Source organism: Dendrobates tinctorius, unplaced genomic scaffold (assembly GCF_039654945.1).
Source record: "Dendrobates tinctorius isolate UK_male_01 unplaced genomic scaffold, ASM3965494v1 ptg000001l, whole genome shotgun sequence".
NCBI classification, from domain to species: domain Eukaryota; kingdom Metazoa; phylum Chordata; class Amphibia; order Anura; family Dendrobatidae; genus Dendrobates; species Dendrobates tinctorius.
In genome coordinates this window covers 20,159,345-20,185,250 of record NW_027361669.1, presented here as the reverse complement: position 1 = coordinate 20,185,250, position 25,906 = coordinate 20,159,345, and the positions used below count along the sequence as shown (strand labels likewise).

The following is a 25,906-nucleotide window of genomic DNA, read 5'->3' as shown; positions in this document are numbered from 1 at the left end:
GCCATACATTCAATTCATTTTCTGGCTGAAATTGACCCGATATGTGAATTTTTCAATTTGGATAAAGTCAATTTCTTGCATTTTTAGTGCGGATATTCCCTACAGAAATGAATGGGGTGACTTAAAAGGGTGCTCTCAAGTTAGAAAGGTATCACACATCCCTGGAAAAGGGGTTAACTTCCTGATTGCGGGAGGTCTGACCATTAGGACCCCCACCAATTGTGAATGGAGCGACAGTGCACGATTGATCACTGCTCTTTTCCCAAGGGGCTCTTTAGATCCCTGTTTCGAATAGATAGGGTATAACTTTCAAACATGAGCATACCCATTTAAATCTTAAAAGAACGTTGTAGGTCTGCTGGGGGCCCTCAGCAAAATCTACAAGCAAGGCATTGTGAAATCGAAAAGCCCTGCTTAGGACTATTTTTTTCTCCTACGGACAGTCCTCGGGAGAAGCTGCAGCAAGATTTTCCTGATTTTGTGTAGATTTCTAGCTGTCATTTCCCTGTTGAATATATAACATGGGATTGTTTCTGTAGCAAGAAATATATCTAACAGATCTGCTGCTTATGAATATGATCATTTACTACGAGGGAATTCGGTGTCGTGTTTACAGGACTGAGAATTTTGGCTGTGTCTCAGGGAAAGCCTGCCAGTATCTTGTTTTTGTACATACCCTGGCATAGCGAGCTGGTGGGTCCTTCCAGCATCTTTTTACTGTAATTTCCTGCGTGGTCTGACCAGAGCGGGGTTTCACAATGCAGGTCTTCCTGCACATTTCTTCATCCTCTACGATTTCAACTTTTTTTTTAATTCTTCTTTTCTCCATTTTATCTGAAAATTACCTTAAAACTTAGGGCAGGTTCCTGAGAAGAGGTTGTTGAGCTGCGCATTGTTTAAACACAGAAACCGTACTATTTCTCCATACTGTCTGCAATGTCCCACCTCCCCTTCTTGTTGTTTGACGTGTTGCTTGTCTTACCAATGGATGAGTGCACCAGCTTTGTGGATATGCCAACACGCAATGTAGAACCAGGAGGAGGCGCACTGTGCTATCCTAGCTATAGCATTTCTGATGCCACCATGGGCACTTACCCACTGATCCTATTTATACAGGCCATACGCTTATTGTTGAAAGCTGTAGTGAGTACATGTAGGAATATAGCCAAACTGGCAATAAGATCAGACACACAGTAGCGGTTTTTATATTACTTTATTTTCACTTCATTTATATAATCATTCTATTTGCATCTAAAAATATGATAGGCTTTGAAATAATTTTATTAATACAAAATGGTTACATAACAATTTCTAAATCACAATACAAGTTAAATGTAGAAATAAGAACACCTATTTTACAGACATTTTGCATTGTTGTGCTCATACACATTTCAAGAAAATCTGAAGAACATTTAGAATAAATATGGCCGATACCGAGTAAGGCCGGGGTCGCACTTGTGAGCATAATGCGAGAAACTCGTGCAAGTCTCTCGCCTCAATACCCGGCACTTGGGAGCGGAGTGTGCGGTTGCATGACTTTCTATGCAGCTGAACGCTCCGGTCCGAACCGCCGGCAGTGCCAGGTATTGAGGCAAGAGACTCGTGCAGGTTTCTCGCATTGCACTCACAAGTGTGACCCCGGCCTAATAGTTAAAGCTTTCTCTTCACAACACGACTCAGATCAGGCGGTTAGGTGTTCGCCGTCAGCTTCCAACATTTCATATTCAGTATAAGGCAAACAAGGAGAAATTCTCACTGCCAAAAATACACAAAATCTGGAAAGGTTTTACCGGGCTAACGCTCAACAATGACCAGAACGGCATGTTCATTATTCACGATTTGGATAAACATGGCAGCTCCAGATCAAACAAGCACTGGACTAAAGCCATGTTATTCTTTTCTGTAGAGCGCAAGATCAGTCTTGCTTAAATTTGCTGCACAGTTTAATATTCCACCAGTTGCTACCCAGGGTTTCCTTATCAACAGACTACACAATGAAGCAGGTAGTCTGTAGCTATGGAGCCAGGAGAACAGAGAGGGGGAAATTTTCATGAACCTGAAATTAGTCTTTTAAATTATTTAAATTTTCAGTCCATTTGATAGTGTTTTTTCACCTACAACACGTCATGATTTTACATTTAGTTGACGTATCCATATACAAAAACAAAACAAAACACACACACACCAAGATCTTCATTTATGTTGACACCAGCATTGTAGCCTTGATGTAGAACGGAAACTCTGCTGGATTCGGACATCCAATACCACCGCGCCCAATGGACGTTAAGGTTTCCATAGTTTTGACAGGGAGAATACTGGTGCATCCAGTTAGCGTTCCTATCACATGAATAGACAGAAGCTCCCAACAGAAATGTGAACAGAGCCTTAAAAGTACATCACACTAATGTGACAGTCAGCCGTCCTTTGCTAAGAAGCTAATTAAGTGGAAACCAATCTAGCAGCTGATACTGCTGACTATTTAGCATACAGCGCTTGTCAGCAGAGACTGATATTTTCCTATGTCTCAGTAACTGAAAAACAAAATAAGTGGCAAATGCAACATCTGCATCATCAAAATACTTTATAATCATAACTTCATACTGTGCAAAAGATGCAAAAAGAAGAGATAAAAGGAAATCTGTCAGCAGGTTTTTGCTATGTGATCTTATGACACCAGGAGATAGAGGCTGAAACACAGATTTCAACAATGTGTCACTTATTAGGCTGTGTGCGCTGTTGTTTACCTACAATGAAGGTTTTACAATCAGGACATTATCACTGTCTGGACTACAGGGCACATGCGACCACGCCCCCTCCTCTGATGAGCAGCTCAGTTTCAATAGACAATGTAAATAGATAACCTGGAGGGGGCAGAATATAAAGTGCTCTAGCTAGGAACAAGGTATATTTGCGATCTCCAGTACATCATTTTTTTCTATGCCTGAAGAAGACCATACAGAGCAGATGCAAGACTGATGAAAAAGATTCATATTGAAGAAGTCTATTCTAGTATGTAACCATTTAGCCTGGTTATAGACTGCAATCCTGGCCCAACCGTGCTTCATTGTAGAGATTTACCTAGAATATGTGGCCGTGCTACAGCCATCAGAACAAAGCCTTCATGTGTCCATTCAGATTTCTGAACCATACAGACGACAGTCTATTTGTAGCATAACTGAAAGCAGCATGAAACGAAAGGGACAAGCTTAGGAGGGGTCACATTAACCAAGCTGCAGGCGTTAATCGACTACATGTAAACTGATCGGCGGTTGTTTAAAAGCTCGTTTAGACAGGCTGACCACACTTTTCATGCGCATTGAATGATTGTGCGGTGCGCGAAGAGTGTAATTGTTCTCGCCAGCAAATGTCCTGTTTAATAGGACAATGTGCTGCCAAGAACAATGATTTTTAAGCTTGTTTCAAAGTCCTTTCACCCTACGAACAAGTGTATTGCTCACTAGTCTGGTAATTGGCAGCCTGTTTAGACTGGCTGAATCATTGAAACTCCTGATAACTGGGCCAATGAAATACACCGTTAAGTTGAGCGCCCATGTTGAATTTCTGACACCGTGTATTTTCAGTGCATTGAAAACGCGGCATTCTACAGATCCAGCAAAGTGAATGGGATTTATATAAACTCTCATGCCCCATTGTGCTTTGTTTTTTTTTTGTTTTTTTAAGCTCAGCGTTTAACTCACCTGTGGTGTGTGTTTCAAAATCCGCAATATGCAAAATTTCTCTTACGGGTACACTGAGTTTTAGGAGCAGATTTTGCCCACAGACTTGTATTAAATGCAAAAAATAAGTACAGTAAGTAAAAAAATGCCTGTGCATTTTTGCTGTGGAATTGCATTAAAAAAACTAATGTAATCGGTACACAACTGTATCAATAGCTTTTTCAAAGCCAAATACCAAGAAAATATTGAAAAAAATGGAGCTTTATTTAAAACATGACATAGCAAAAAAATAAAATAAGGAGACAAGAAACACAGAGTAAAAAATTGATAAAAACGCATGTAAAAACCACTAAAGAATACAATGGGAAAAACACTAAGTAACTTAATGTGTACAGCAGAAATGCTGCAGAAAATCTGCAACATGACTAAAACCTCTCCATGGGAACCTAGCCTTAAGCTGGAGTTACACTGCACGATCATAGCGAGAGAGCCTCCCTAGATCACACGTTTCCTGATAATCGGACAGTGGAAACAGGCTGCCAATCACCTGATGAACAGCAAAGTGCTCGGTGGTCTGGTGAACTGATTTGTATTCAGGCTTAAAAGTCATCATTCTTTACAACAAGATCTGTGCTACCAAGAATAGTGGCATTCTATGAGCACAGAACTATCCAATACCGATTGTTCTGTGCAACAGGCTACTTAGACCGCTAATCAGCAAACAAATAGCTCATCAATGGCTGCTTAACACCACAAGTTGGATGATGTAAATTTGCCCTTAGAAGCTACTGTATCCTCATTTAAAAGTTAAAAATGTGCAGTTGAATGTTATCACTTATGTCCTGTTATCAGCCATTTCAGATTAAGAAGAGGCCGACTATAAATATTAATACACCTCAGGTCCGCAGCATGTGCACAGCTTTTTATAATTTCCATAGGAAATAAAGGTACTGTACAACGCAGCAGAATCCGCACCGTGTGCACATACCCTTAGCCATACATAAGATTGGATGTAAAGGTGAAAACATCACAAGAAAAGCCCAGGTGACTTTTTGGCCTCTGATAAGAGAACCCGAGTCCTCTGCACATAGGTAAAGACTAAAGGTATTCCTGTAGCAGCGGCCATGGTTCGGGTAATATGGCCAGGGAAGTGACTAGAGCACATGCATGCAACGCTGCCATTTGGTATAATAGTAGTCATTTACTGCGGCTCCGTAATCAGAGACATTGCTTATACTTTATTACAAGCTTGTTCACAGGAAAAACAAGACGGTAGCTGACAGCAGACAAGCATCGGCCGTGCAGCAGCCGGAAGGGACAGCTCCACTGGACAATGGACATCCAAGGGAACCCATCAGGCAAATCATACTGTCCAACTATAGGAGCATGTATCATTATCTGAAATACTCGGGCGTTTCAGAGGAAAGACACTTTGTAGAGCTGGCCTGGTACTATAGGGAGAGATGAGACTGCATTGGTGCCAGCTGATTGACAGGTATCTTGCTCGTGTTTACACAAGGAGAGACCTGTCAATCACCTGAGTGGCCCTGGGAATATTCAGCCAGGGACAGCACCAAACTAATCTCATCTCTCCCTATAGCCCAGCCAGCTCTTTACAGAAGATGTTCTTTAAAACGCTGGAGTATTTCAGAGGAGAATATACCTGGCTCCATCCACCCTGTAAACCCCTCCTGACCCCACGCATAGACTTACCTTCCTCCAGTACCATGACAACCAGCACGGTCCGTCCTGCACACACTGAGGCCCCTGATCATGTGACCCCTGACTTCTCCCCCTCTGTGACCTCATCACAGGTCCTATGCAGTGTGTGCACACAGAACAGCCAATGCCATCGCCGCTCCTGAATGCGTGCCTTCCCCCTGCCTCAGGGAGTGAGACATGTGGTGCACCGCAGGCCGCAGATGCCTGCCTGAGGGGCCGCGTGTTTGAGACCCCTGCCTTAAATGGATGGTACAATTGTTCAGTAAAGAAATTCCATCTAAAATAAATCATACAATACCAGGAGTTAAACAGGTATTCCCATTTCCAAGATCCTAACCAATATGCAATAAAAATTAGCAAATGCCTCCAATTAGAAATGTAGTATAGTTCTTCTGATTCGCTATGTCGCTTATCCCATGTGCAGGGCATTGCAGTAGCTTAGGTATCTATGGTTACAACCACTCATATAGTGACAGTTATCTGTCAGTGGTTGCAACCATGGATACCTAAGCAATGCCCTGCACTTTGGGTAAACGACATAGAGAATCAGAATAACTTTACTACATTTCTAACTGAAGGTATTTGCTATTAATAATAATAAACCTACTAGATATTGGGATAAGATCTTGGAGATGGGAATATCTTTAATGGAGGGTATTCATCTATTTGGTCAGAGTGGAGAATAGTTTCAGAGTGTCTCTCGCTCTGGATGACCTGTCTGCTCCTGTACGGACGTGAATGTACTGTGTAATTCTTCATGTCCCCTGTGGTGACGCTGCAGTGACACTGAACACTAGGTTTCCCCTCAGATTACGGGTGACGGCAGAGGATTCCAATGAGGGAAGCTTTGTGGTCAGAAACCTTCTAATTAGTAGAGACAATCCCTTTATGAAAGCTACTGTCCAGCACTCCCTGCAAGGAATTACCTCCTGCTACACAGGGAAATAATGGGGTAATTCACAATGTCCAATCTGCCAGTGTAGAAGAGCCCCAGACCCTGGAGCATACATTACATAGGGAGCTGCCACTGGCACAGCATTACTGTAAGTGGTAATGAACTGTATATAGCGTGGGAAACCTTCCCTATAGCTGGTGATGTGAATGCCGACTAAATTATACGCTCCTATGAAGTTAGTCTATCAGCTGCCATCTGCCCAAGGTGGCACAGAGGTCATTCTCTGCAGCTCCAAATAACAACTTCGTGCACAGATGCTAGTAAAATAAGGTGCAGTCCGAGGGAAGAAGAAATCCGGAATAGTAAGACGTTCTGTCTAAAAATGAACAGGACATAGTAGATGGATGCCTCATTTACACCACATATAGGGTGCGGGTACGCTCGCACTAGTGTACAGCATCCGATGTCTGATCATACATGCAGATGATCCTGGGCTCATACTCTGCTGCGAGCATGATCCGAGCGCCATTTTACTGTGATACGATTCTCTCGCGTGTAAGAATCGGATCACAGTGCAGAGAAGATGAAGAACTTGGGTTTTTTTTGTCCATCTTCTCCATTGTGTGAGTTGGCGTATACCGGACTGCACTTGGATGACAGCTGGGTGCAGTTCGATGTTTTGCACATACGCATAGACTTGTATGGGTGCGTGCCGTCCAATATACTCTGCCAATCACAGCATGCAGTGATTTTTTTTATTCTCATACTGACTTGACATGAGAAAATAAAAACCACTAATCAGCACTGCTCCATAGCATAACATTAGAATAAGTGCTATCCGATGTAGCACTCGTCCGAGTTATATGCTACTCGCCAGTGTGAATGATCCCTAAGACTCAGTCATATTCTTCTTTGGGACTTTTTTGAAACAGTTTTTTTTGGAGACCAAAGATTAATATTGTGACAATTTCCCCGTAGATTGGGAAGCCCAAGTATTACCCTTTCACAAGCGTATCCTCGGGGTAGTGGAATGCAGATAAATGTATGTATCGCTACATGTACACCGACATAGAAAGGTGCCTGTAGTGTCCTTGGCAAATATACATAGCAAATAAATAAAGCACACATCATATATATACAGACACACCATAGAAAACTACTGCTCATACATGTATTACCAGTGGGGGGACCTCAATATCTTCAATCGGCCCTACAGTTGCCTCCTCTTCAGTGACTAGACCAAGTATCCAGCTCCTCCGATATACAGGGGTGCGGACTGTGCAAGCCATGTCCGTGGACATCGGTGACAGGACTCAGCATTGCTAGATCATGGATGTCCGCATACGGAGTAGTCTGGGAAGGGGAGGGCGTCTCGGAGCCCTATAATGCCGTATTGGAAAGAACCTTCAGTTTCCCATTGCTCGGCTTCTGAAATTTCACGCTTTTTCTAATTCCTTTCTTATATTTGAATCTGGAAAGAGAAAAATTGGAATAATATGTGTGACACCACTGGACATAATGGCGGGAGCTCCCTCAGATTTAGGATTTTTCTCTTCCGCATACTGTTAATGGTTTTCCGTAATGACTGATCAGGTCAAAACTATTGAATTGTGGTAGAAATAGCGCATTACGGAGGTTTGGAGCAATCCTGTCAGATGTGCCAATGTCCGCTGCCCCTTCACGGCAGATATAAATGATAGGAAGAAGAAAGAATGGCAGACTGTGGAGGAAACCGGAGAGGGATGCCCAAAGTTACAGGGCTCCAAATGTACATAGAACACAGAGGACGAGTATAGCAATTAGTGCAAGAAACTGGATATTCCAGAAATCGGCATTATTGCAGCTTGTGGGCTTTTGTTAGGGGCTGTTGGGAAATATGTGAATGATCCCACTGTCTGTAGGAGTCCAAGAGCTTCTTACGGCACACACATGGAATGGTTTGTAGGACGCCCTCTGGCCTCCATTTAGCCCACTAGCTTACTGGAGACTATGTGATGAGGGAAACTTCATAGCAACATCAGCAGAAAACATTTGGGTCCTAATTGCTGGTACGGTTGGAGGTTTCCGTTTTCAGGGACACAACATACGACCACAGATTTACCCTCCTACGGATGCTCACAATGCACTCCCCTAGAAGGTTTGCCTCCAGGGTTGAATACAATCCATGAAAACAGCATTTAATGGACTAATGGACTATGCCACATATTTTTTTCTGCCAAAAAACTAAACAATTGTACGTATCCATATTAAAATCAGAGGTAAAAAGAGGTGTGCATGGGCTGTGCGTCAACATGAATTTTAACCCCTTCACAAACGGGCGATTTTCATCTTTTCATTCCACCCCGCTCTTACAACAGCCATAATTTTTTTTATTTAGCTGTATGAGGGCTTATTTTTTGCGGGACAAGTTGTACTTTGAACGACATCATTCATTTTAGCACGTGATGTACTGGAAAACGGGAAAAAAAATTCCCAAGTGCATGTGCTGTCAGGATTCACCGGTATTGGTGAGGAGAGTGGAAAAACACGCGACAGCGACTATGCGTCATGCACACATGCGGTGACGTGCCAACTAGACATGCTCGACTTCTGTCAATTCACTTGTATTGAGAGAAGCCAGGCAAGTCTAGCTGGAATGTGGCCAGAAGCATCTTTGTGATCAAGTGACTGTCCTCTCCAATCCGGCCGGTGAATCCTGACAGCTTGCGGTGTCAGGAGTCTGCAGTCACACATATTGCGACACACTGGACAACCCCCTTATATCTAGCCTGTGCTTTTTTCTGTTAACAAATCCCTTCATGACTAAGAAATTTTAAGTAATTGATCTTTCATTTTTTTTACTCCTCCTCTTCCACAAGCCACAACTTTTTTATTTTCTCATTGACATACGGTAATTATAGGAGGGCTTATTTTTTATGGGATGAGTTTTAGTTGTGAATGACACCATTCTTCTTGACATATTCAACTGATAGATCGAGTGCTGCTGTACTCTTTACCTTCTATGTATTAGTCACTGTTTGCATATAGCTTAGCTGTTGTATATATTAGTCATAGCAGCTTGCACCTGTTCACACTTGCTTCATTCTGTTAGGTGGTGCTGGTCAGGTTTTTTGTATCCGGAGATCTGATCAGATGCCTAACTGTTGTTTACTGTTTATCATTGGGTCAATAGATGACCAAGTGTCTTTTAGATACCAAAAAATATTGTCTGTGTATTACAGCATGCATTATTTAACCCCTTACCGACAACAGCAGTATATGTACAGCGCAAGTTGGTAGTGGGTGTATAGAGCGGAGTCACAGAGTGAGCTTGCCTCTTACTTGGCAGGTAATGGCTGTGTGCCAGGACCTGCCATCGAATGTGCCACCCGCGATTGTCAACCTGTCAATCTCTCGGTGGGCCCGTGAGGTGATCGCAGGGCGCCGATGGCTTGCTATGACAGCCAAGCTCCCTTTTGAAACCCAGCCTGTGTCTGGGCTTAAATGAAGACTGTGATTTTCACTATATACAGCAATACTAGGGTATTGCTGGGTATAGTACAAGTGTTTGAAACCACAAACTCTACGGGGTTTTTTTGATCGCTGCAATACAACAAACAAAGCGATAAGAAGGGATCAAAATATTATATCAATCCCAAAATGGTACCAATAAGACACTGACTCACCGCGCAAAAAATAAGCCTTCATACACGATCCCCCCCCCTCACAATTTTCTTCCCAACATTTTTTTTCATCACTAAATGATAAAAAACTGATCATATTTGGCATCACATTAATCATACAGATTAGAATAATCACATTGCGAGGCAATTTTTACCACACAATGTACGCCATAAAAACAATTCCCAAAAAACATAACCGCGTTTTGTTTTTTTCACTATTTCACTGCACTTGGAATTTTTTTCCTGTTTCCAGTACACAAATGTGATAAAAAGAATGGTGGGGAATAAAAGGCGATGGAAGTTTCTGGCTGACCGCGCTGCTGCTGGAGAAGCAGTCATTCCACACTCCGGGAGTACTTAATAGTAGCTTTATTGTGGGTTTCAAGTTTGTACTGAATTATTTAGACCTTGGTATGTGCAAGCACCACAGTCTATTGTTTGAAAAGGAGTTCAGTAAAACTTGAAAAGCGTAATAAAGCTACTATTAAGTACTACCACAGCGTGGAGTGACTACTTTTCCAGCAGCAGTGCTATCAAACAGAAACCTCCATCTTTTACTCCCCAATATATTTGCAGATGAAGATTTCCTTCTATCTGCAGGAGTGACTGCAGCAACTGTATGCAAGGGGGTTGTGACATGCACAACCTGGTCAGGTGAGCACCCAGTCATCTCCCCCCTCTAGCCTATATTGCATCATCCCATGTGCGCTTGTGACTTCTTTCTCTTGTGCAAATTGTCTCTTCAGAGAGGAAGAGGACTAGAACTCTATTGCCACCTATAGGAAGCAGAAATCCTAGAAGTCAATGTCGACTCTTTAACAAGACTTAGTATAAAAGCCAAAACCAGAATCTCAATTTGCTGACACTGTGTTTTGGGGTACTGCCCCTCATCAGTGCAAAGTATGAGAGGCGTCTGACCAGGATCCAAGGGGTATTGTTTCTCAAGGCTCGTTAAAGGGTTGACAGTGATGATACCCTTGGATCCCGGTCAGACACCACTTACACAGCCAAACCAGATCTCACACTTTGCACTGATAATAATAATAATAATAATAATAATAATAATAATAATAAATTTTATTTCTATAGCGCCGACATATTCCGCAGCACTTTACATTTCAGAGGGGATTTGTACACACAATAGACATTACAGCATAACAATCACATAGATTATAACAAATACCAAGAGGAATGAGGGCCCTGCTCGCAAGCTTACAATCTATGAGGAAAGAGGTAGACACGAAAGGTGGGTGGTAACAGTTGCCCTGATTGTATGGACCAGCCATAATGTTAAGTGTGTAACAGTACAAACACAGAGGGCTAATGGATGCATAAAGCATGTGGGAACATGATGCGGGGAACCTGGTTATGGTAAAACTTTTGGCTGTGCCACACAGGGATAGATTAAGTTAATGTGTTGAGGCGATAGGCCAGTCTGAATAAATGCGTTTTCAGGGCACGCTTAAAATTTTGGGGATTGGGGACTAATCGTATTGACCTGGGAAGTGCATTCCAAAGAATTGGCGCAGCACGTGTAAAGTCTTGGAGACGGGAGTGGGAGGTTCTGATTATTGAGGATGCTAACCTCAGGTCATCAGCAGAACGGAGGGCGCGGGTAGGGTGGTATACTGAAACAAGGGAGAAGATGTAAGGTGGTGCTGAGCTATGGAGGGCTTTGTGGGTGAGGGTAATAAGTTTATACTGAATTCTGGAGTGGATGGGTAGCCAGTGTAACAACTGGCACAAGGTAGAGGCATCGGTGTAACGATTGGTGAGGAATATGATCCTGGCTGCAGCATTCAAGACCGATTGGAGAGGGGAGAGTTTGGTAAGATGGAGACCGATTAGAAGAGAGTTACAATAGTCGAGACGAGAATGAATAAGAGAAACAGTAAGATTTTGCAGAGCCAAAAGTAAGAAAAGGTCGAATTCTAGAAATGTTTTTGAGGTGCAGATGACAAGAGCGAGCCAGTGATCGAATGTAGGGGGCAAAGGAAAGCTCTGAGTCAAGTATGACCCCAAGACAGCGGGCATGTTGCTGGGGAGTAATAGTGGAACCACACACAGACATGGCAATGTCAGGTATAGGTACATTAGTTGAGGGAGGAAACACAAGGAGGTCAGTCTTTGACAGGTTCAGTTTCAGATATAGTGAGGACATGATGTTAGACACAGCGTTTAGACAATCGCCGGTGTTTTCTAGAAAGGCTGGCGTGATGTCAGGAGAAGAAGCGTATAATTGGGCGTCATCAGCATAGAGATGGTACTGGAAACCAAATCTACTGATTGTTTGACCAATAGGGGCAGTGTACAAAGAGAGAAGGAGGGGGCCTAGAACCGATCCTTGAGGAACCCCAACAGTAAGGGGAAGGTGAGAGGAGGAGGAACCGGCAAAAGATACAGTAAAGGAGCGGTCAGAGAGATAGGAGAACCAGGAGAGAACGGTGTCCTTGACGCCAATGGAACGGAGAATAGTGAGGAGGAGGAGCTGCTGATCCACAGTGTTGAATGCACTGATGAGGGGCAGTACCCCGAAACACAGTGTCTGCAAATTGAGATTTCGATTTGGCTTTTATCCTAAGTCATGTGACAAGGCTCATTAAGGGGTCGACATTGCCTTCTAGGATTGCTACTTCCTACAGGTGGCACTAGATTTCTAGTCCTCTTCCTCTCTGAAGAGACAGTCTGCATATTTCCCAGAGGAAAATTGCAGCATGAAAGTCTCATCTCGGCATGCTTGACATGTCACTCTCCTCAAGGAGAAACGATACCCCTTTTTTCTCTTGTAAAATGAAATGTGTACGGTAATTCAAAAGTCCAATTTCTCCTGCAATAACAAGCCCTCATACATCTATGTGAACAGGGAAAAAAAAAGAGTTTCGGTTCTTGGAGGAAGGAGAGGAAAAATACAAAAGCGCAAAAATGGAAATTGGCTGCCTCAGTAAGAGGTTAACATTGGCAAGGATTTTTCTCCACCTTATGAATAAATTATTCATGCCATTTCAGTGTGTTTCTTCACCTTCTGCGCCAGTTGGGGGCTGTATGTATAAATTGAATTTACTGGATTAAAAATTACTAAATAATAAAGTAGTGTAAAACTTTCCCCAGATGTAGCTGTGCTCCTATTGTGTATCTAAAACAAGAAAATTGAAAAATAAATCACCACCTACCCTTTTACTCTAAGCATCTCTTCAATTGTGTCAGGCAAAGGCATGCCATGGGTTTCTGGCAGGAACAAGGTAAAAATACCCACCAGAACTGTGAGGCTGCCCATCAGGACAAAAGGCAAATGCTTGTCATAGGCACCTGGAGAAGAAACAAATGTAAAGATGGACATGTGGCAAGTTCCAGAAATTACCTTCAATCACAGAGGTAGAATATTAGCGTGGGGTCCTCTTGTGGCAGGTGGGCTTACAGAAATTGCAGTATTAGAATTTAGAGTGATTACAAGGCAACATATACCTATGTATCTTAGTGTCCGCAAAGTCCGGCTGCTTTCTGTGCTGGTACACTTATATTCACCAATACACACAAAGGATATTACTAAATAAAAATGTGACATTAACGCCCAGCGTTTGTCTAACCGGTAACAGATTACTTACCCAAAATCCAAGCACAGTATCATAAATACTGGCAGGTATAAGTTTATTGAAACTTTTCTAAAATAGCAGGACTTACCAAGGTAAACAAAGTAAGGGGATAAAATGCTGCCTAATCTGGAAGCCATAGAACTGGCTCCGACCCCCATGTTCCTTACGACTGTGGGGTACAGCTCAGCAGTGTATACATAAACCATGGAGAACGCAGATGTGATGCCAAACTTCCCAAGCATGACCAGCAGGATAGACAGGATGTTCAGATCTGCAAGAAAAACAGATGTTCCCACTGGGTCACCAAGATCAAGAACAGATGGCATCTAGATCAAATTACTTGGACAAAATATTGAGGTCTTTGAGGAACCCCAGTGTCTGGGGCCTGGGATGTGTAGGCTTTGATGTGTAAATACATTTTAAAACAGCAGAACGAAGAATATTTTGTGTTTTAGGAAAAATTATAATACATGAAATAAAGCCAAGTGAAATGTGAAAGCTAGCCATTCACATAAGGCTGGATTTGAGGTTCCAACACTAAATTGTTAAAATCCAAAACTTTTATGTCTTCCTTTTACAATTGTGCCTCATCTCAGGATATGAGTCAACCTCACATGAAAAGCATGAGCTGTTTTCAGGGGTGCTTAATCTGCAGCCTTGGGGCCAGCAATGCCATCTGAGGCCCACAACCATTTAGAGGCATGCTTCTCTGTGTCTGGTGGTTGCACAAATATTTTTCATGTCAGGGAGAAGAGTACTAGCTTGGGAGCTGAGATAGGGAAGCACTAAAAACGCATTGTCGGGCCATCTCTGAGGTTCCTGACTTCTATGTGGTACTCCAGGACAACGTACATGAGATGGAGATGTGGTCATGTGTTGTGCGGCAAGTTTTATTGCACTTTTCTGTGAGTAGTGAAACATGCATCCATTTCAGTAACTCACATAACCAACAATAGAGAAACACATTCATGCATGGTCTCCTTCTTTATGGTGTGCTAACAGGGAGTAGAGTAGAAGACCTCCACTCTCCTGACAAGTTGGAGTTCTAAAAGCGGAACTGCCACCCATCATACACAAATGTCTCAAACTGTAGTTTAATCTGACAGTGTGCGCCCTTGGAACAGAAAAGTTGCGCATGCCTACTGTATACGGTGCCACCAAGATTCGAATAGTCAGTTGCTGGATCTCCTAACTAATGGTGGATATTTCTGTGCTCCTTCAGCATAGGCGTGAGCTGTAGCATAGTAGAAGTAATCTGTCTAAAATGTATGGAGGTATTCAAACAGCAGGTGTCAGGGAAAAATGCTTGGGCATATTGGATTTCAACGTCCCCCATCGTTCATTTTTCTTAGAGATGGGTCACCACCAGAATTATCTGGCAGTAGATTTTCTTGTGGTCCCAATTGACATAAATATTCACACATCTTAATGTACATATTAATAGTTGCAATAGCTGATATGTAGACAGCATACGTCGCTAACTGATATTTACTTTGCATTTCCATTGTAAAAACGCTCACAAAATAAAAATAATGTCACGACAAAAAGGTAACAAGCATCTTACGTTGAGGCACTAGCTGTATGAAAAGAAGAACAACTCCACCAAGGAACAATGTGCTGGATGTAGAGTATCTTCTGGGAAAGTTTCGGAGCAGCAGCCAAGCTATGATATAAGCAGGGACCTCAATGATAGCAGAGAGGAAGCAGTTCACATACGGGTCACCGTGTAAATTGGGGGTGTTAAGTGACAAGCCAAAGTAGCCTACAGATATTATCATCCTGCAGAAATAAAACACATGTAGTTCCAGGCTTAGGCATGGGGAATAATGCAAGAAGAGAAAAGCCAAGTGAGGCATGCAATGCTTTTACATGAATTTAATACGTGTAAGACCTGAGCCCACCAGACAGAGAGGCTGTTTGTTAACGGCTTTCTGCTTCACACAGAGGGATTCAACACAGGATGCCAATATATCCTAACAGGCACAATAAGTCCTTAAAGGGCAGCTGTCAGCAGGTTTTTCCTACCTAGTCTTAGAGCAGCCTGATGTAGACAAGGAGAACACGAATCCAACGATGTATCACTTAGTTTACTGGGTGCAACCATTCTCACACAATCAGAGCTTTTAAATTTAGCAATAGAGCAGAGCTGAGAAAGGTAACCCCGCCCACATCAGGCTCTCCATATACAGTCATGGCCAAAAGTTTAGAGAATGACACAAATATTAATTTTTACAAAGTCTACTGCTTCGTTTTTTCTAATGGCAATTTGCATATACTCCAGAATGTTATAAAGAGTGATCAGCTTAACAGCAATTACTTGCAAAGTCAAAATTTGTCTAGAAAATTAACTTTATCCCCCAAAACACATTTCAACATCATTGCAGCCCTGCCTTAAAAGGACCAGCTAACATCGTTTCAGTGATTGCTCCATTAACACAGGTGTGGGTGTTGATGAGGACAGGGCTGGAGATCAATCTGTCATGATTAAGTAAGAATGACACCACTGGACACTTTAAAAGGAGGCTGGTGCTTGGCATCATTGTTTCTCTACTGTTAACCATGCTTATCTCTAAAGAAACACGTGCAGTCATCATTGCACTGCACAAAAATGGCCTAACAGGGAAGAGTATCGCAGCTAGAAAGATTGCACCTCAGTCAACAATCTATCGCATCATCAAGAACTTCAAGGAGAGAGGTTCCCTTGTTGCCAAAAAGGTTCCAGGGCGCCCAAGAAAGACCAGCAAGCGCCAGGACCGTCTCTTAAAAGTGTTTCAGCTGTGGGATCGGGCTACCAGCAGTGCAGAGCTTGCTCAGGAATGGCAGCAGGCAGGTGTGAGTGCATCTGCACGAACTGTGAGGCGGAGACTCTTGGCGCAAGGCCTGGTCTCAAGGAGGGCAGCAAAGAAGCCACTTCTCTCCAGAAAAAACATCATGGACAGACTGATATTCTGCAAGAGGTACAGGGAGTGGACTGCTGAGGACTGGGGTAAAGTCATTTTCTCTGATGAATCCCCTTTTTCTATTGTTTGGGACATCTGGAAAACGGCTTATTCGGAGAAGACCAGGTGAGCGCTACCACCAGTCTTGTCTCATGCCAACTGTCAAGCATCCTGAAACCATTCATGTGTGGGGTTGCTTCTCAGCCAAGGGAATGGGCTCTCTCTCAGTCTTGCCTAAAAACACAGCCATGAATAAAGAATGGTACCAGAATGTCCTCCAAGAGCAACTTCTCCCAACCGTCCAAGAGCAGTTTGGCGATCAACAATGCCTTTTTCAACATGATGGAGCACCTTGCCATAAAGCAAAGGTGATAACTAAATGGCTCAGGGAACAAAACAGAGATTTTGGGACCATGGCCTGGAAACTCCCCAGATCTTAATCCCATTGAGAACTTGTGGTCAATCATCAAGAGACGGGTGGACAAACAAAAACCTTCAAATTCAGACAAAATAAAAGCATTGATTTTGCAAGAATGGACTGCTATCAGTCAGGATTTGATCCAGAAGTTGATTGAGAGCATGCCAGGGAGAATTGCTGAGGTCCTGAAGAAGAAGGGTCAACACTGCAAATATTGACTTGCTGCATTAACTCATTCTAACTGTCAATATAACCTTTTGTTACTCATAATATGATTGCAATTATATTTCTGTATGTGATAAAAACATCTGACAAACACACATAAAAACCAGAGGACAGCAGATCATGTGAAAATATAATATTTGTGTCATTCTCTAAATTTTTGGCCATGACTGTACAATGTCCATACACCGTGATGCTCCCATCACAGGAAGAGGCGTGACGTACTAGTATGCACTGCTTGGTCCCAGCACTGAGAAGCTACTTGTGCTAAAATCATTGTAAGCAAACAAAACTACTGAGCTTCATAAGAGAGGCATCACTGAAATCTGTATTTTAACCCCAACCTCATGCTGTCTTCAGATTCCATAGCGAAAACCTGAGCACAGATTCCCTTTAAAACATCCCTTTTCCATGAAACAATATGTGTGTGCTGCCTAGATTAAGAAAATAATATATCAAAGCAAACTAAACACTTTTCTAAATATCTCTAAGAACACGCTTCTTAATCTCTGTCTGGGCTTTAAAGAGACGGTTAGGTAATATTATTGATAAGCGCAGTCTTACTGCAAAGGCAGTGCTAACGCACTATGGGGAGCCGATGTTTGTGGGCAACTCTTGAAAGTTGGGTCCTTCAGATGCAGTTTAGGGACAGTTTTCTTTATTTATCTAGGAAATTAGAGGTAACACTTAGAAACGTGCTTAGTGTGTGGCTGTCTACTCTTTACAAATAGGCAGCCACATATAATGATCAAGAACCTTGCCCACACCTTAGGCTAGGCATACACATACGAGGTACGTGCCCAACTATGACCACAGTCAGGACTGATTATGATGCATCCGTCCATCATAGGAACCTATTGTAAAGGAATATATACCGACCATATGGAATACATTTCATTCCAGTGGCCCTTTGTAAAGGAAAATGCAATCTGATGCACTTTCTTATATAGTTATATCTGCCAGATGGCAACCAAAAGAACATACTTTTGGTCTCTAATGAATGGGGGCCTATGAGCATCACTGTATATCTCAGGAAAAGCGTCCAACATATAGTGTAGGCTAAGTGCAGAGACGATGTGTGAATTTAGCCTTAGATAGTTCCAAGACAAATATTTGGAGTTAAGTATGGCTGCCCCATACACATCAGAAGGCTGAGTGGGCCATCCTTACAGCCGATACATGCTACCCAATCTGTGAGCAGCATTTATCAGGCTCTGGCTGCACACTCTCCTCCATGTATGTTTTATTCTGAAATGCTGCTGCGTTTCAGAGGGAAGAATACTCTTAATAGCCTCCGGTGACTGAGCCGCGTGGAAGACTATTCGGACAGGTGGATCCCCGATGGCTTCTCTCCCTCACTGCCTTGGATAGACAGATTTCTGCCTATGTGCGCATATAGGTAGAGGTTGGTCAGTCACGGTCAGCAGGTCGGGAGACGACACTGGGGATCCGCCAATGCATCTATGCACAGTGCGACTCGGTCCCCAGTGGCTAACAGAGTATTGGTTTCTCTGAAGTGCTGCAGCTTTTCAGAGAAGAACATAGATGGCTGTGATCATACAGCCAGAGCCTGATACATGATGCCTATGGACTGGACATCATGTATCAGCTGTAAGGTTCCCTTTAAGTTTTCAGCCAATATTCACCTAATTACACATTTTCACTTACCAGAGCAAAATTGAAAGAAATGTGACAATACGGATATTTCTGGTTTTCAGCAGGTCCAAAAATGTATATGCCTTGCGAGACTGGTCCTTCAGGTCTTGTAGCTATGACACCAATGAAGAAAACAAAGCAATGAAGAACACACACTGACTCATGATAAACTAATACACCAATAGACAACAGGAAATAATATTGCCTTGGGCAAAAAAACAAAACAAAAACATAACATGTATGGTACAAATCTGTGAATATCACTATTACTCGATGTGAGAGTCCTCAGTGGTTAATACCTTTTAAAGGCTAACTGAAAAGATTGTAACGAATTGCAAGCTTTCGAGACTACTCGGGTCTCTTCATCAGGCATAGACTAATACAAAATCTGAAGAATCGCATAACTATACACAACACAGCACAGGAATAATGCATTAGATAAGACAAGTGACATGAAGCAGAATTATCACTATGGGACAGGGATAAACAGTTGTGGCTGTAAATATTGGAAAAGTTCATAGATAAGGAGTGTGAACGTTTTATTGTCCTGTGATTAGGATCTGTGTTGTGATGCCTCCACAAGGTCTGAGGAGCAAAAGACCTAAATTCATGCAACATATTCATTCCTGCTCTGAGTGTGGTCAAAGGTTGTCATAAGTTTATACTCCCAGACTCTTCTGTCTCTCTGAGAGTTGAAGTTACCTTTTAATAATAGTAATTTCATTTCCATGGTGCTGTAATTAGGTACACAAAAAATGTTTGGCGACAGGTAGATCCATTCTTTTTTCTTTTATTGTGTGGCGATGAAGAAAGGTTCAACAACAAGTTAAAGCAGCCAACCCCACGACTCAAAAGGGAATCTGTCAGTAGAATCAACTCTCCTAAGCCATCCATATGGTTACGCAGTTTAATAGGAAACTAAATAAAATGATACCTTAATATCCGAAGTTTTATCCAGGTTTTTTTTTTTTTCAATGTTTATGAGCTGTTCAGGGCTATGGGCCAGACGCTGAGTTGTATGAGAATCTGCCTCCAGAGATTATTTTATATGAAAGGGGGAGCTACCAATGGGAGACAGGTAACTAACACAGAACAGAGAACCTGAACTTTGTCTCATAACAAATATGTTAGCAGCTGCAGCTCTCTGAGCCCTATTGTATTGTAACAATATTGCAGCCCTGTCTGCCTGTGAGATGGAAGCTGAAGCGGAGAGGAGCCTGTAGATGTGTCAGGCATAATCACACACAGCTCTGCAGTGAGATCAGGAGAGCAGAGAGTGGCCATTACATATCACACTGGTAACTCCTCCTTCATGTAAAATAAGCTCTGGAGGCAGATTTTCATGCAGATCTGTGTCCAGCCCATGGCCTTGAACAGCTCATTTACAAATTAGAAAAATATGGATTTCTTTGGAAAAAGACATCAGATTGTACATATCATTTTATTCAGCTTCCCATGACCTACATGCCCATATAGATGGCTAAAGAGGGTTTATCTTACAGATATGGAGAATGTCTTACCTCTGAGGGACTGAAGATTACATCTGGTGGTGTTACGCCATTTTTCTTGGCAGCTCTCTTAATGATATCTTCAGCTTCACTGATCCTGCCCTGTGACAGCAGCCATCTAGGAGACTCGGGAATGACCCTGTAATAAAGCAGTTACTAGAATATTATCGCTTTACTGTAACATACTATTATTAGTATGGCCATCTTCTCCAGAAATAGTGTGTGATTGCACAGGGTAATAACCGACTTACCTCGAGGCTGGCTATACACATTACAATTGGGGCTACTGAAACTCAACATCAGTAATTAGGGAAGAAACAAAGCCCTCATACATGTTATTCCCTCTGAAGTCACGGGTCCACTGATCAGACGTGTATGACCAGCATAATATAACGGAGGTACGGGGTGAAATCAGCTGCTGAATTCATTTATTCAAGTTGCTTATAAAATGCCAACATATTGTATTGTGCTTCACAGACTAGTCTTCTTGAGTCTCCAGTAGAGTATCACATATAAAAGCCTGTTAATAAAAGGAAACACAGAGACTGACCATTACAGCATTGCTGCACTGCCACCTTGTGGGAAGGAAATGCATTTCCTCTTAAGTCCACCACAATTATTTTTTATTTTATTATTTTTTTTTTTTTTTTACAAAACTAGCCAATTTAGCACTATTCTCTACACAGAAAATGCTCATGGGTACAATTCATTACTGTTTAACCCCTTTACATCAAGGTCTCAATCAGCATTTTGAAAATCATTGAAAGCCTTACTACGGAGTGGAGTAGTCTGTTACGAGTGAGTGATTATTTATGCTGAGCAAACATATAAAAGTTACACACCACAAATCACAGGACACAGCTTTATAATAAATGGTTCTGGACATGGCCAAAACTGGGTTTGTAACTTTCTAGGAATGCTTATATTCCCATAATAAAATACTTGGTCAGCAGGAAGCTCTCTCCCCTGAACCCCCATAAACATGCGTGCTTACTCCAATAGGTGGAGGGAGAGAATTCTCTGCCAGACAACCTTACAGCGGTGGCGTCCTAGCAGATCAGGTTGTCAGTACATCCACCTAATGGACCATGGCGCAATGGGGAATTGTAGCCTTGTAGCAAAACCTCGGGAATCATAAGAGGGACAAGACGACTTTTACTTCTGCGGCAGCATCAAACATTAACCAGTGCTACCATTTGTGCTGGGTACAGCTAGCATTATTGTCATATCAAGTCTCTCTGTTTCTCATCATTTGCCGACTTGCTTTGCATCAACCCAAGTGTTTTGCTGATATATTAGCACTCTCCTTTGGTAATTAGACACAAGGCCTTTGTCACTCAATCTTTCTGGTGACTGTGCCTCGCCCATCCGGCCAGGATTGCACTACATGGCATTGTGGAGGCAGCATTACCTATAAATAGATATACAGCGGGAGAATTAAGTATTGAACACATCACCAATTTTCTAATATACTTTTAACCCCTTCACTACCAAGGGTGGTTTGCACGTTAACTCCCGGGCCAATTTTTACAATTCTGACCACTGTCCCTTTATGAGGTCATAACTCTGGAACGCTTCAACGGATCTAGGCGACTCTGACATTGTTTTCTCGTGACATATTGTACTTCACTTTAGTGATAAAATTTCTTCGCTATAACATGCGTTTATTTAGGAAAAAAACGGAAATATGGCGAAAATTTAGAATATTTTGCGATTTTCAAACTTTGAATTTTTATGACCTTAAACCAGAGAGTTACATGACAGAAAATAGTTAATAAATAACATTTCCCACATGTCTACTTTACATCAGCACAAGTTTGGAAACAAATTTTTTTTTTGTTAGGAAGTTATACGGGTTAAAAGTTGACCAGCGATTTCTCATTTTTACAACAAAATTTACAAAACCATTTTTTTTAGGGACCACCTCACATTTGAAGTCACTTTGAGGGGTCTATATGGCAGAAAATACCCAAAAGTGACACCATTCTAAAAACTTCACCCCTCAAGCTACTCAAAACTACATTCTAGAAGATTATTAAGCATTCAAGTGCTTCACAGGAGCAGAAGCAACATGGAAGGAAAAAAATAACATTTAACTTTTTAGTCACAAAAATGATCTGTTAGCAACAATTTTTTAATTTTCCCAAGGGTAACAGGAGAAATTGGACCACAAAAGTTGTTGTCCAATTTGTCCTGAGTACGCTGATACCCTATATGTGGGGGGGGGGGGGGGGGAACCACTGTTTGGGCGCACGGCAGGGCTCGGAAGAGAAGTAGCGCCGTTAGACTTTTTCAACCTAAAATTGGCTGGAATTGAGATTGGACGCCATGTTGCGTTTGACGAGCCCCCAATGTGCCCAAACAGTGGAAACCCCCCACAAGTGACCCCATTTTGGAAACTAGACCCCCTAAGGAACTTATCTAGATGTGTGGTGAGCACCTTGAACCCCCTAGGGCTTCACAGGAGTTTATAACGCCCAGGCGTGAAAATAAAAAATCATATTTTTTCCACAAACATGATCGTTTAGTCCCCAATTTTTTATTCTCCCAAAGTTAGCAGGAGAAATTGGACCCCAAAAGTTGTTGTCCAATTTGTCCTGAGTACGCTGATACTCTATATGTGGGGGGGGACCACTGTTTGGGCGCACGGCAGGGCTCGGAAGGGAAGCAGCGCCGCTTGACTTTTTCAACCTAAAATTGGCTGGAATTGAGATTGGACGCCATGTTGCGTTTGACGAGCCCCCAATGTGCCCAAACAGTGGAAACCCCCCACAAGTGACCCCATTTTGGAAACTAGACCCCCTAAGGAACTTATCTAGATATGTGGTGAGAACTTTGAACCCCCAAGTGTTTCACTAAAGTTTATACTGCCCAGGCGTGAAAATAATAAATCCTATTTTGTGCCCACAAAAATGATCGTTTAGTCCCCAATTTTTAATTTTCCCAAGCGTAACAGGAGAAATTGGACCCCAAAAGTTGTTGTCCAATTTGTCCTGAGTACGCTGGTACCCCATATGTGGGGGAAAACTACTGTTTGGGCACACGTCGGGGCTCAGAAGGGAAGAAGTGACGCTTTGGAATGCAGACTTTGATGGAATGGTCTGCGGGCGTCATGTTCCGTTTGCAGAGCCCCTGATGTGGTTAAACAGTAGAAACCCCCCACAAGTGACCCCATTTTGGAAACTAGACCCCCTAAGGAACTTATCTAGATATGTGGTGAGAACTTTGAACCCCCAAGTGTTTCACTAAAGTTTATACTGCCCAGGCGTGAAAATAAAAAATCCTATTTTGTGCCCACAAAAATGATCGTTTAGTCCCCAATTTTCAATTTTCCCAAGCGTAACAGGAGAAATTGGACCCCAAAAGTTGTTGTCCAATTTGTCCTGAGTACGCTGGTACCCCATATGTGGGAAAAAACTGTTTAGGCACACGTCAGGGTCGGAAGGGAGTGACGTTTTGAAATCCAGACTTAGATGGAATGGTCTGCGGGCGTCATTTTACATTTGCAGAGCCCCTGATGTGCCCAAACAGTAAAAAAAACCCACAAGTGACATTGATTTGGAAACTAGACCCCCAAGGAACTTATCTAGATGTGCCCCAACTAATCTAATGTTTCCAGTAACGAAATTTAGTAGTGCATTGAGGTGTGGTACAATTTGAAGCAATCCTTCATACACAGGCCAGGTTTTTCGGGGCAGGTGTCGCATTGATAAATGGTGTCCTTGCGTATTCCGTTTTTGTAACACACTCGGCACCTTTTTTGCGATTTACCTCTTTTTCCAGTTTGCGGGACCTCCCCCGGGAAATGCTGACCTGGTACAATACGAGCACCTTCAGTTCCGGAAGTTCTGGGGCCCGCTCCTTCCAGAGTGCCAAACATCAGGGCCTTAACCACTACCTCCTGAAACTGAAGGTACGACGTATCGCTGGGGCATGCACATTGTGACAATAGGAATGTGTTGAGCATTGCCAATTGGACGATGTGCACGGCCAGCTTTTTGTACCACGCCTTGGCCTTTCTCAAAGCATTGTACGGTTGGAGGAGTTGATCGGAGCGATCAACGCCCCCCATGTTTTTATTGTACCCCAGCACACATTCAGGTTTGCTGACCTGTGCCGAGGTACCCCGTACAGTGCTGAGGGCGCTGCCATCACCGTGTATGGTGGTCAAGAGAAAGACATCCCTCTTGTCCTTGTAGTTGACCACCAGCAGGTGGTCGCTACATTGGGCCCTGCTCTCACCTTTTCGGAGCATCTACCTAAGTAGCGTCTTCGGGAGGCCTCTCTGATTTTTGCGGACAGTACCGCAAGCTGCGGTACCTCGCGCAAAGAGGGCTTTGTAGAGTGGGACACTGGTATAAAAGTTATCAGTGTAGAGGTGATAACCTTTATCCAGCAGTGGGTGCACCAAATCCCACACAATTTTCCCACTCACTCCCAGGTCAGGAGGACACTCAGGGGGTTCAATCCTGGTGTCCTTTCCTTCGTACACTCTAAACCTGTGGGTGTACCCTGAGGTACTCTCACACAGCTTATAGAGTTTGATTCCGTACCGGGCCCTCTTACTGGGCAGGTATTGACGGAATCCGAGCCTGCCCTTAAAATGGACCAAGGACTCGTCCACGCAGATGTTCCTTTGGAGCACGTACACTTCAGCAAACTTTTTGTTGAAGTGTTCGATGACCGGCCGAACTTTGAACAGACGGTCAAAGTTGGGGTCATCTCGTGCGAGACACTGTGCATTATCGTTATAATGCAGAAACTTGAGGATGGCCTGAAAACGCGCCCGGACCATGACCATTCGGAACACTGGAGTGTTGTATAAAATATCAACACTCCAATATTGCAAAATTTCAGGCTTCTTCAGGATACCCATGTGGAGGACCAGGCCCCAAAACTTTGTCATTTCAACTGCGTCCACAGGAGACCAGTTAGTATAGGATGAAAGCGGGTTTTGCTCCAAAAATTGCCGAGCGTGCAAATTAGTTTGCTCCACCATGTGGTTAACAAAATCCTCAGAGAAAAAGACTTTGAAAAAGTCAATTTCTGTGAGGCCGGTGGTGTCAAACTTGATTCCTGATTCTGCCACAAAATCAGGAATCAGTGGCTCGTAATTTTCGGGGGGCGAGGTCCACACAGGGTTTGCTGAATCAGCTGCGGGCATGGTGGGCGCTGCCTCATCTTCTGTCCTGGAGCGTCTGCGTGGCGGTTCCGCAGGACCCGAGGAGGAAGATGAGGAGGATGGGGAAGAGGAAGAGGATGAAGAATCCGAAAAATAAAGAAAAGTCGGATCGTCATCCTCGCTATCAGTGTCGGAGGCAAGGTAAGAATATGCCTCCTCCATTGAATAGCGCTGTTGGGAGGAACGTGATGGGCGGGACATTTTTTTGTGTAAATATGGTGCTTGGGTGTACTTTATTTATAACTGTGTATGTGGTGGGGGGCTAGTGATTGGTGCACACTATCCTGTAAGAAAAAGCTAAACGGAAATGTGGAAAAAAAAGTCTAAAACAGCAGGACCTAGATATGGTAAGTGAACGGCGTCACTTACCAAAATTTAGTGGCTGCTGGATGTGTGCACAGGGGTGGCTCAAAGGGGGGGGGGGGGGAGGTGAAA

The 25,906-nt window shown here is 43.0% G+C and overlaps 1 protein-coding gene across 1 annotated transcript in view; it reads right to left on the bottom strand.

Annotated features, from left to right (window-relative positions):
* Positions 1-1,194: 1,194 nt before the first annotated feature.
* Positions 1,195-25,906, bottom strand: part of LOC141085120 (organic cation/carnitine transporter 2-like) — a 46,278-nt gene continuing 21,566 nt past the window's right edge. Inside the window, exons 5-10 of the mRNA XM_073570277.1 lie at positions 20,302-20,428; positions 18,794-18,894; positions 15,111-15,325; positions 13,635-13,817; positions 13,127-13,262; positions 1,195-7,765 (exon numbers count right to left, since the gene is read on the bottom strand). Coding sequence (XP_073426378.1) covers positions 7,675-7,765; positions 13,127-13,262; positions 13,635-13,817; positions 15,111-15,325; positions 18,794-18,894; positions 20,302-20,428 — 853 coding nt within the window. The 3' untranslated portion in view covers positions 1,195-7,674. The remainder of the gene's footprint in view (positions 7,766-13,126; positions 13,263-13,634; positions 13,818-15,110; positions 15,326-18,793; positions 18,895-20,301; positions 20,429-25,906) is intronic.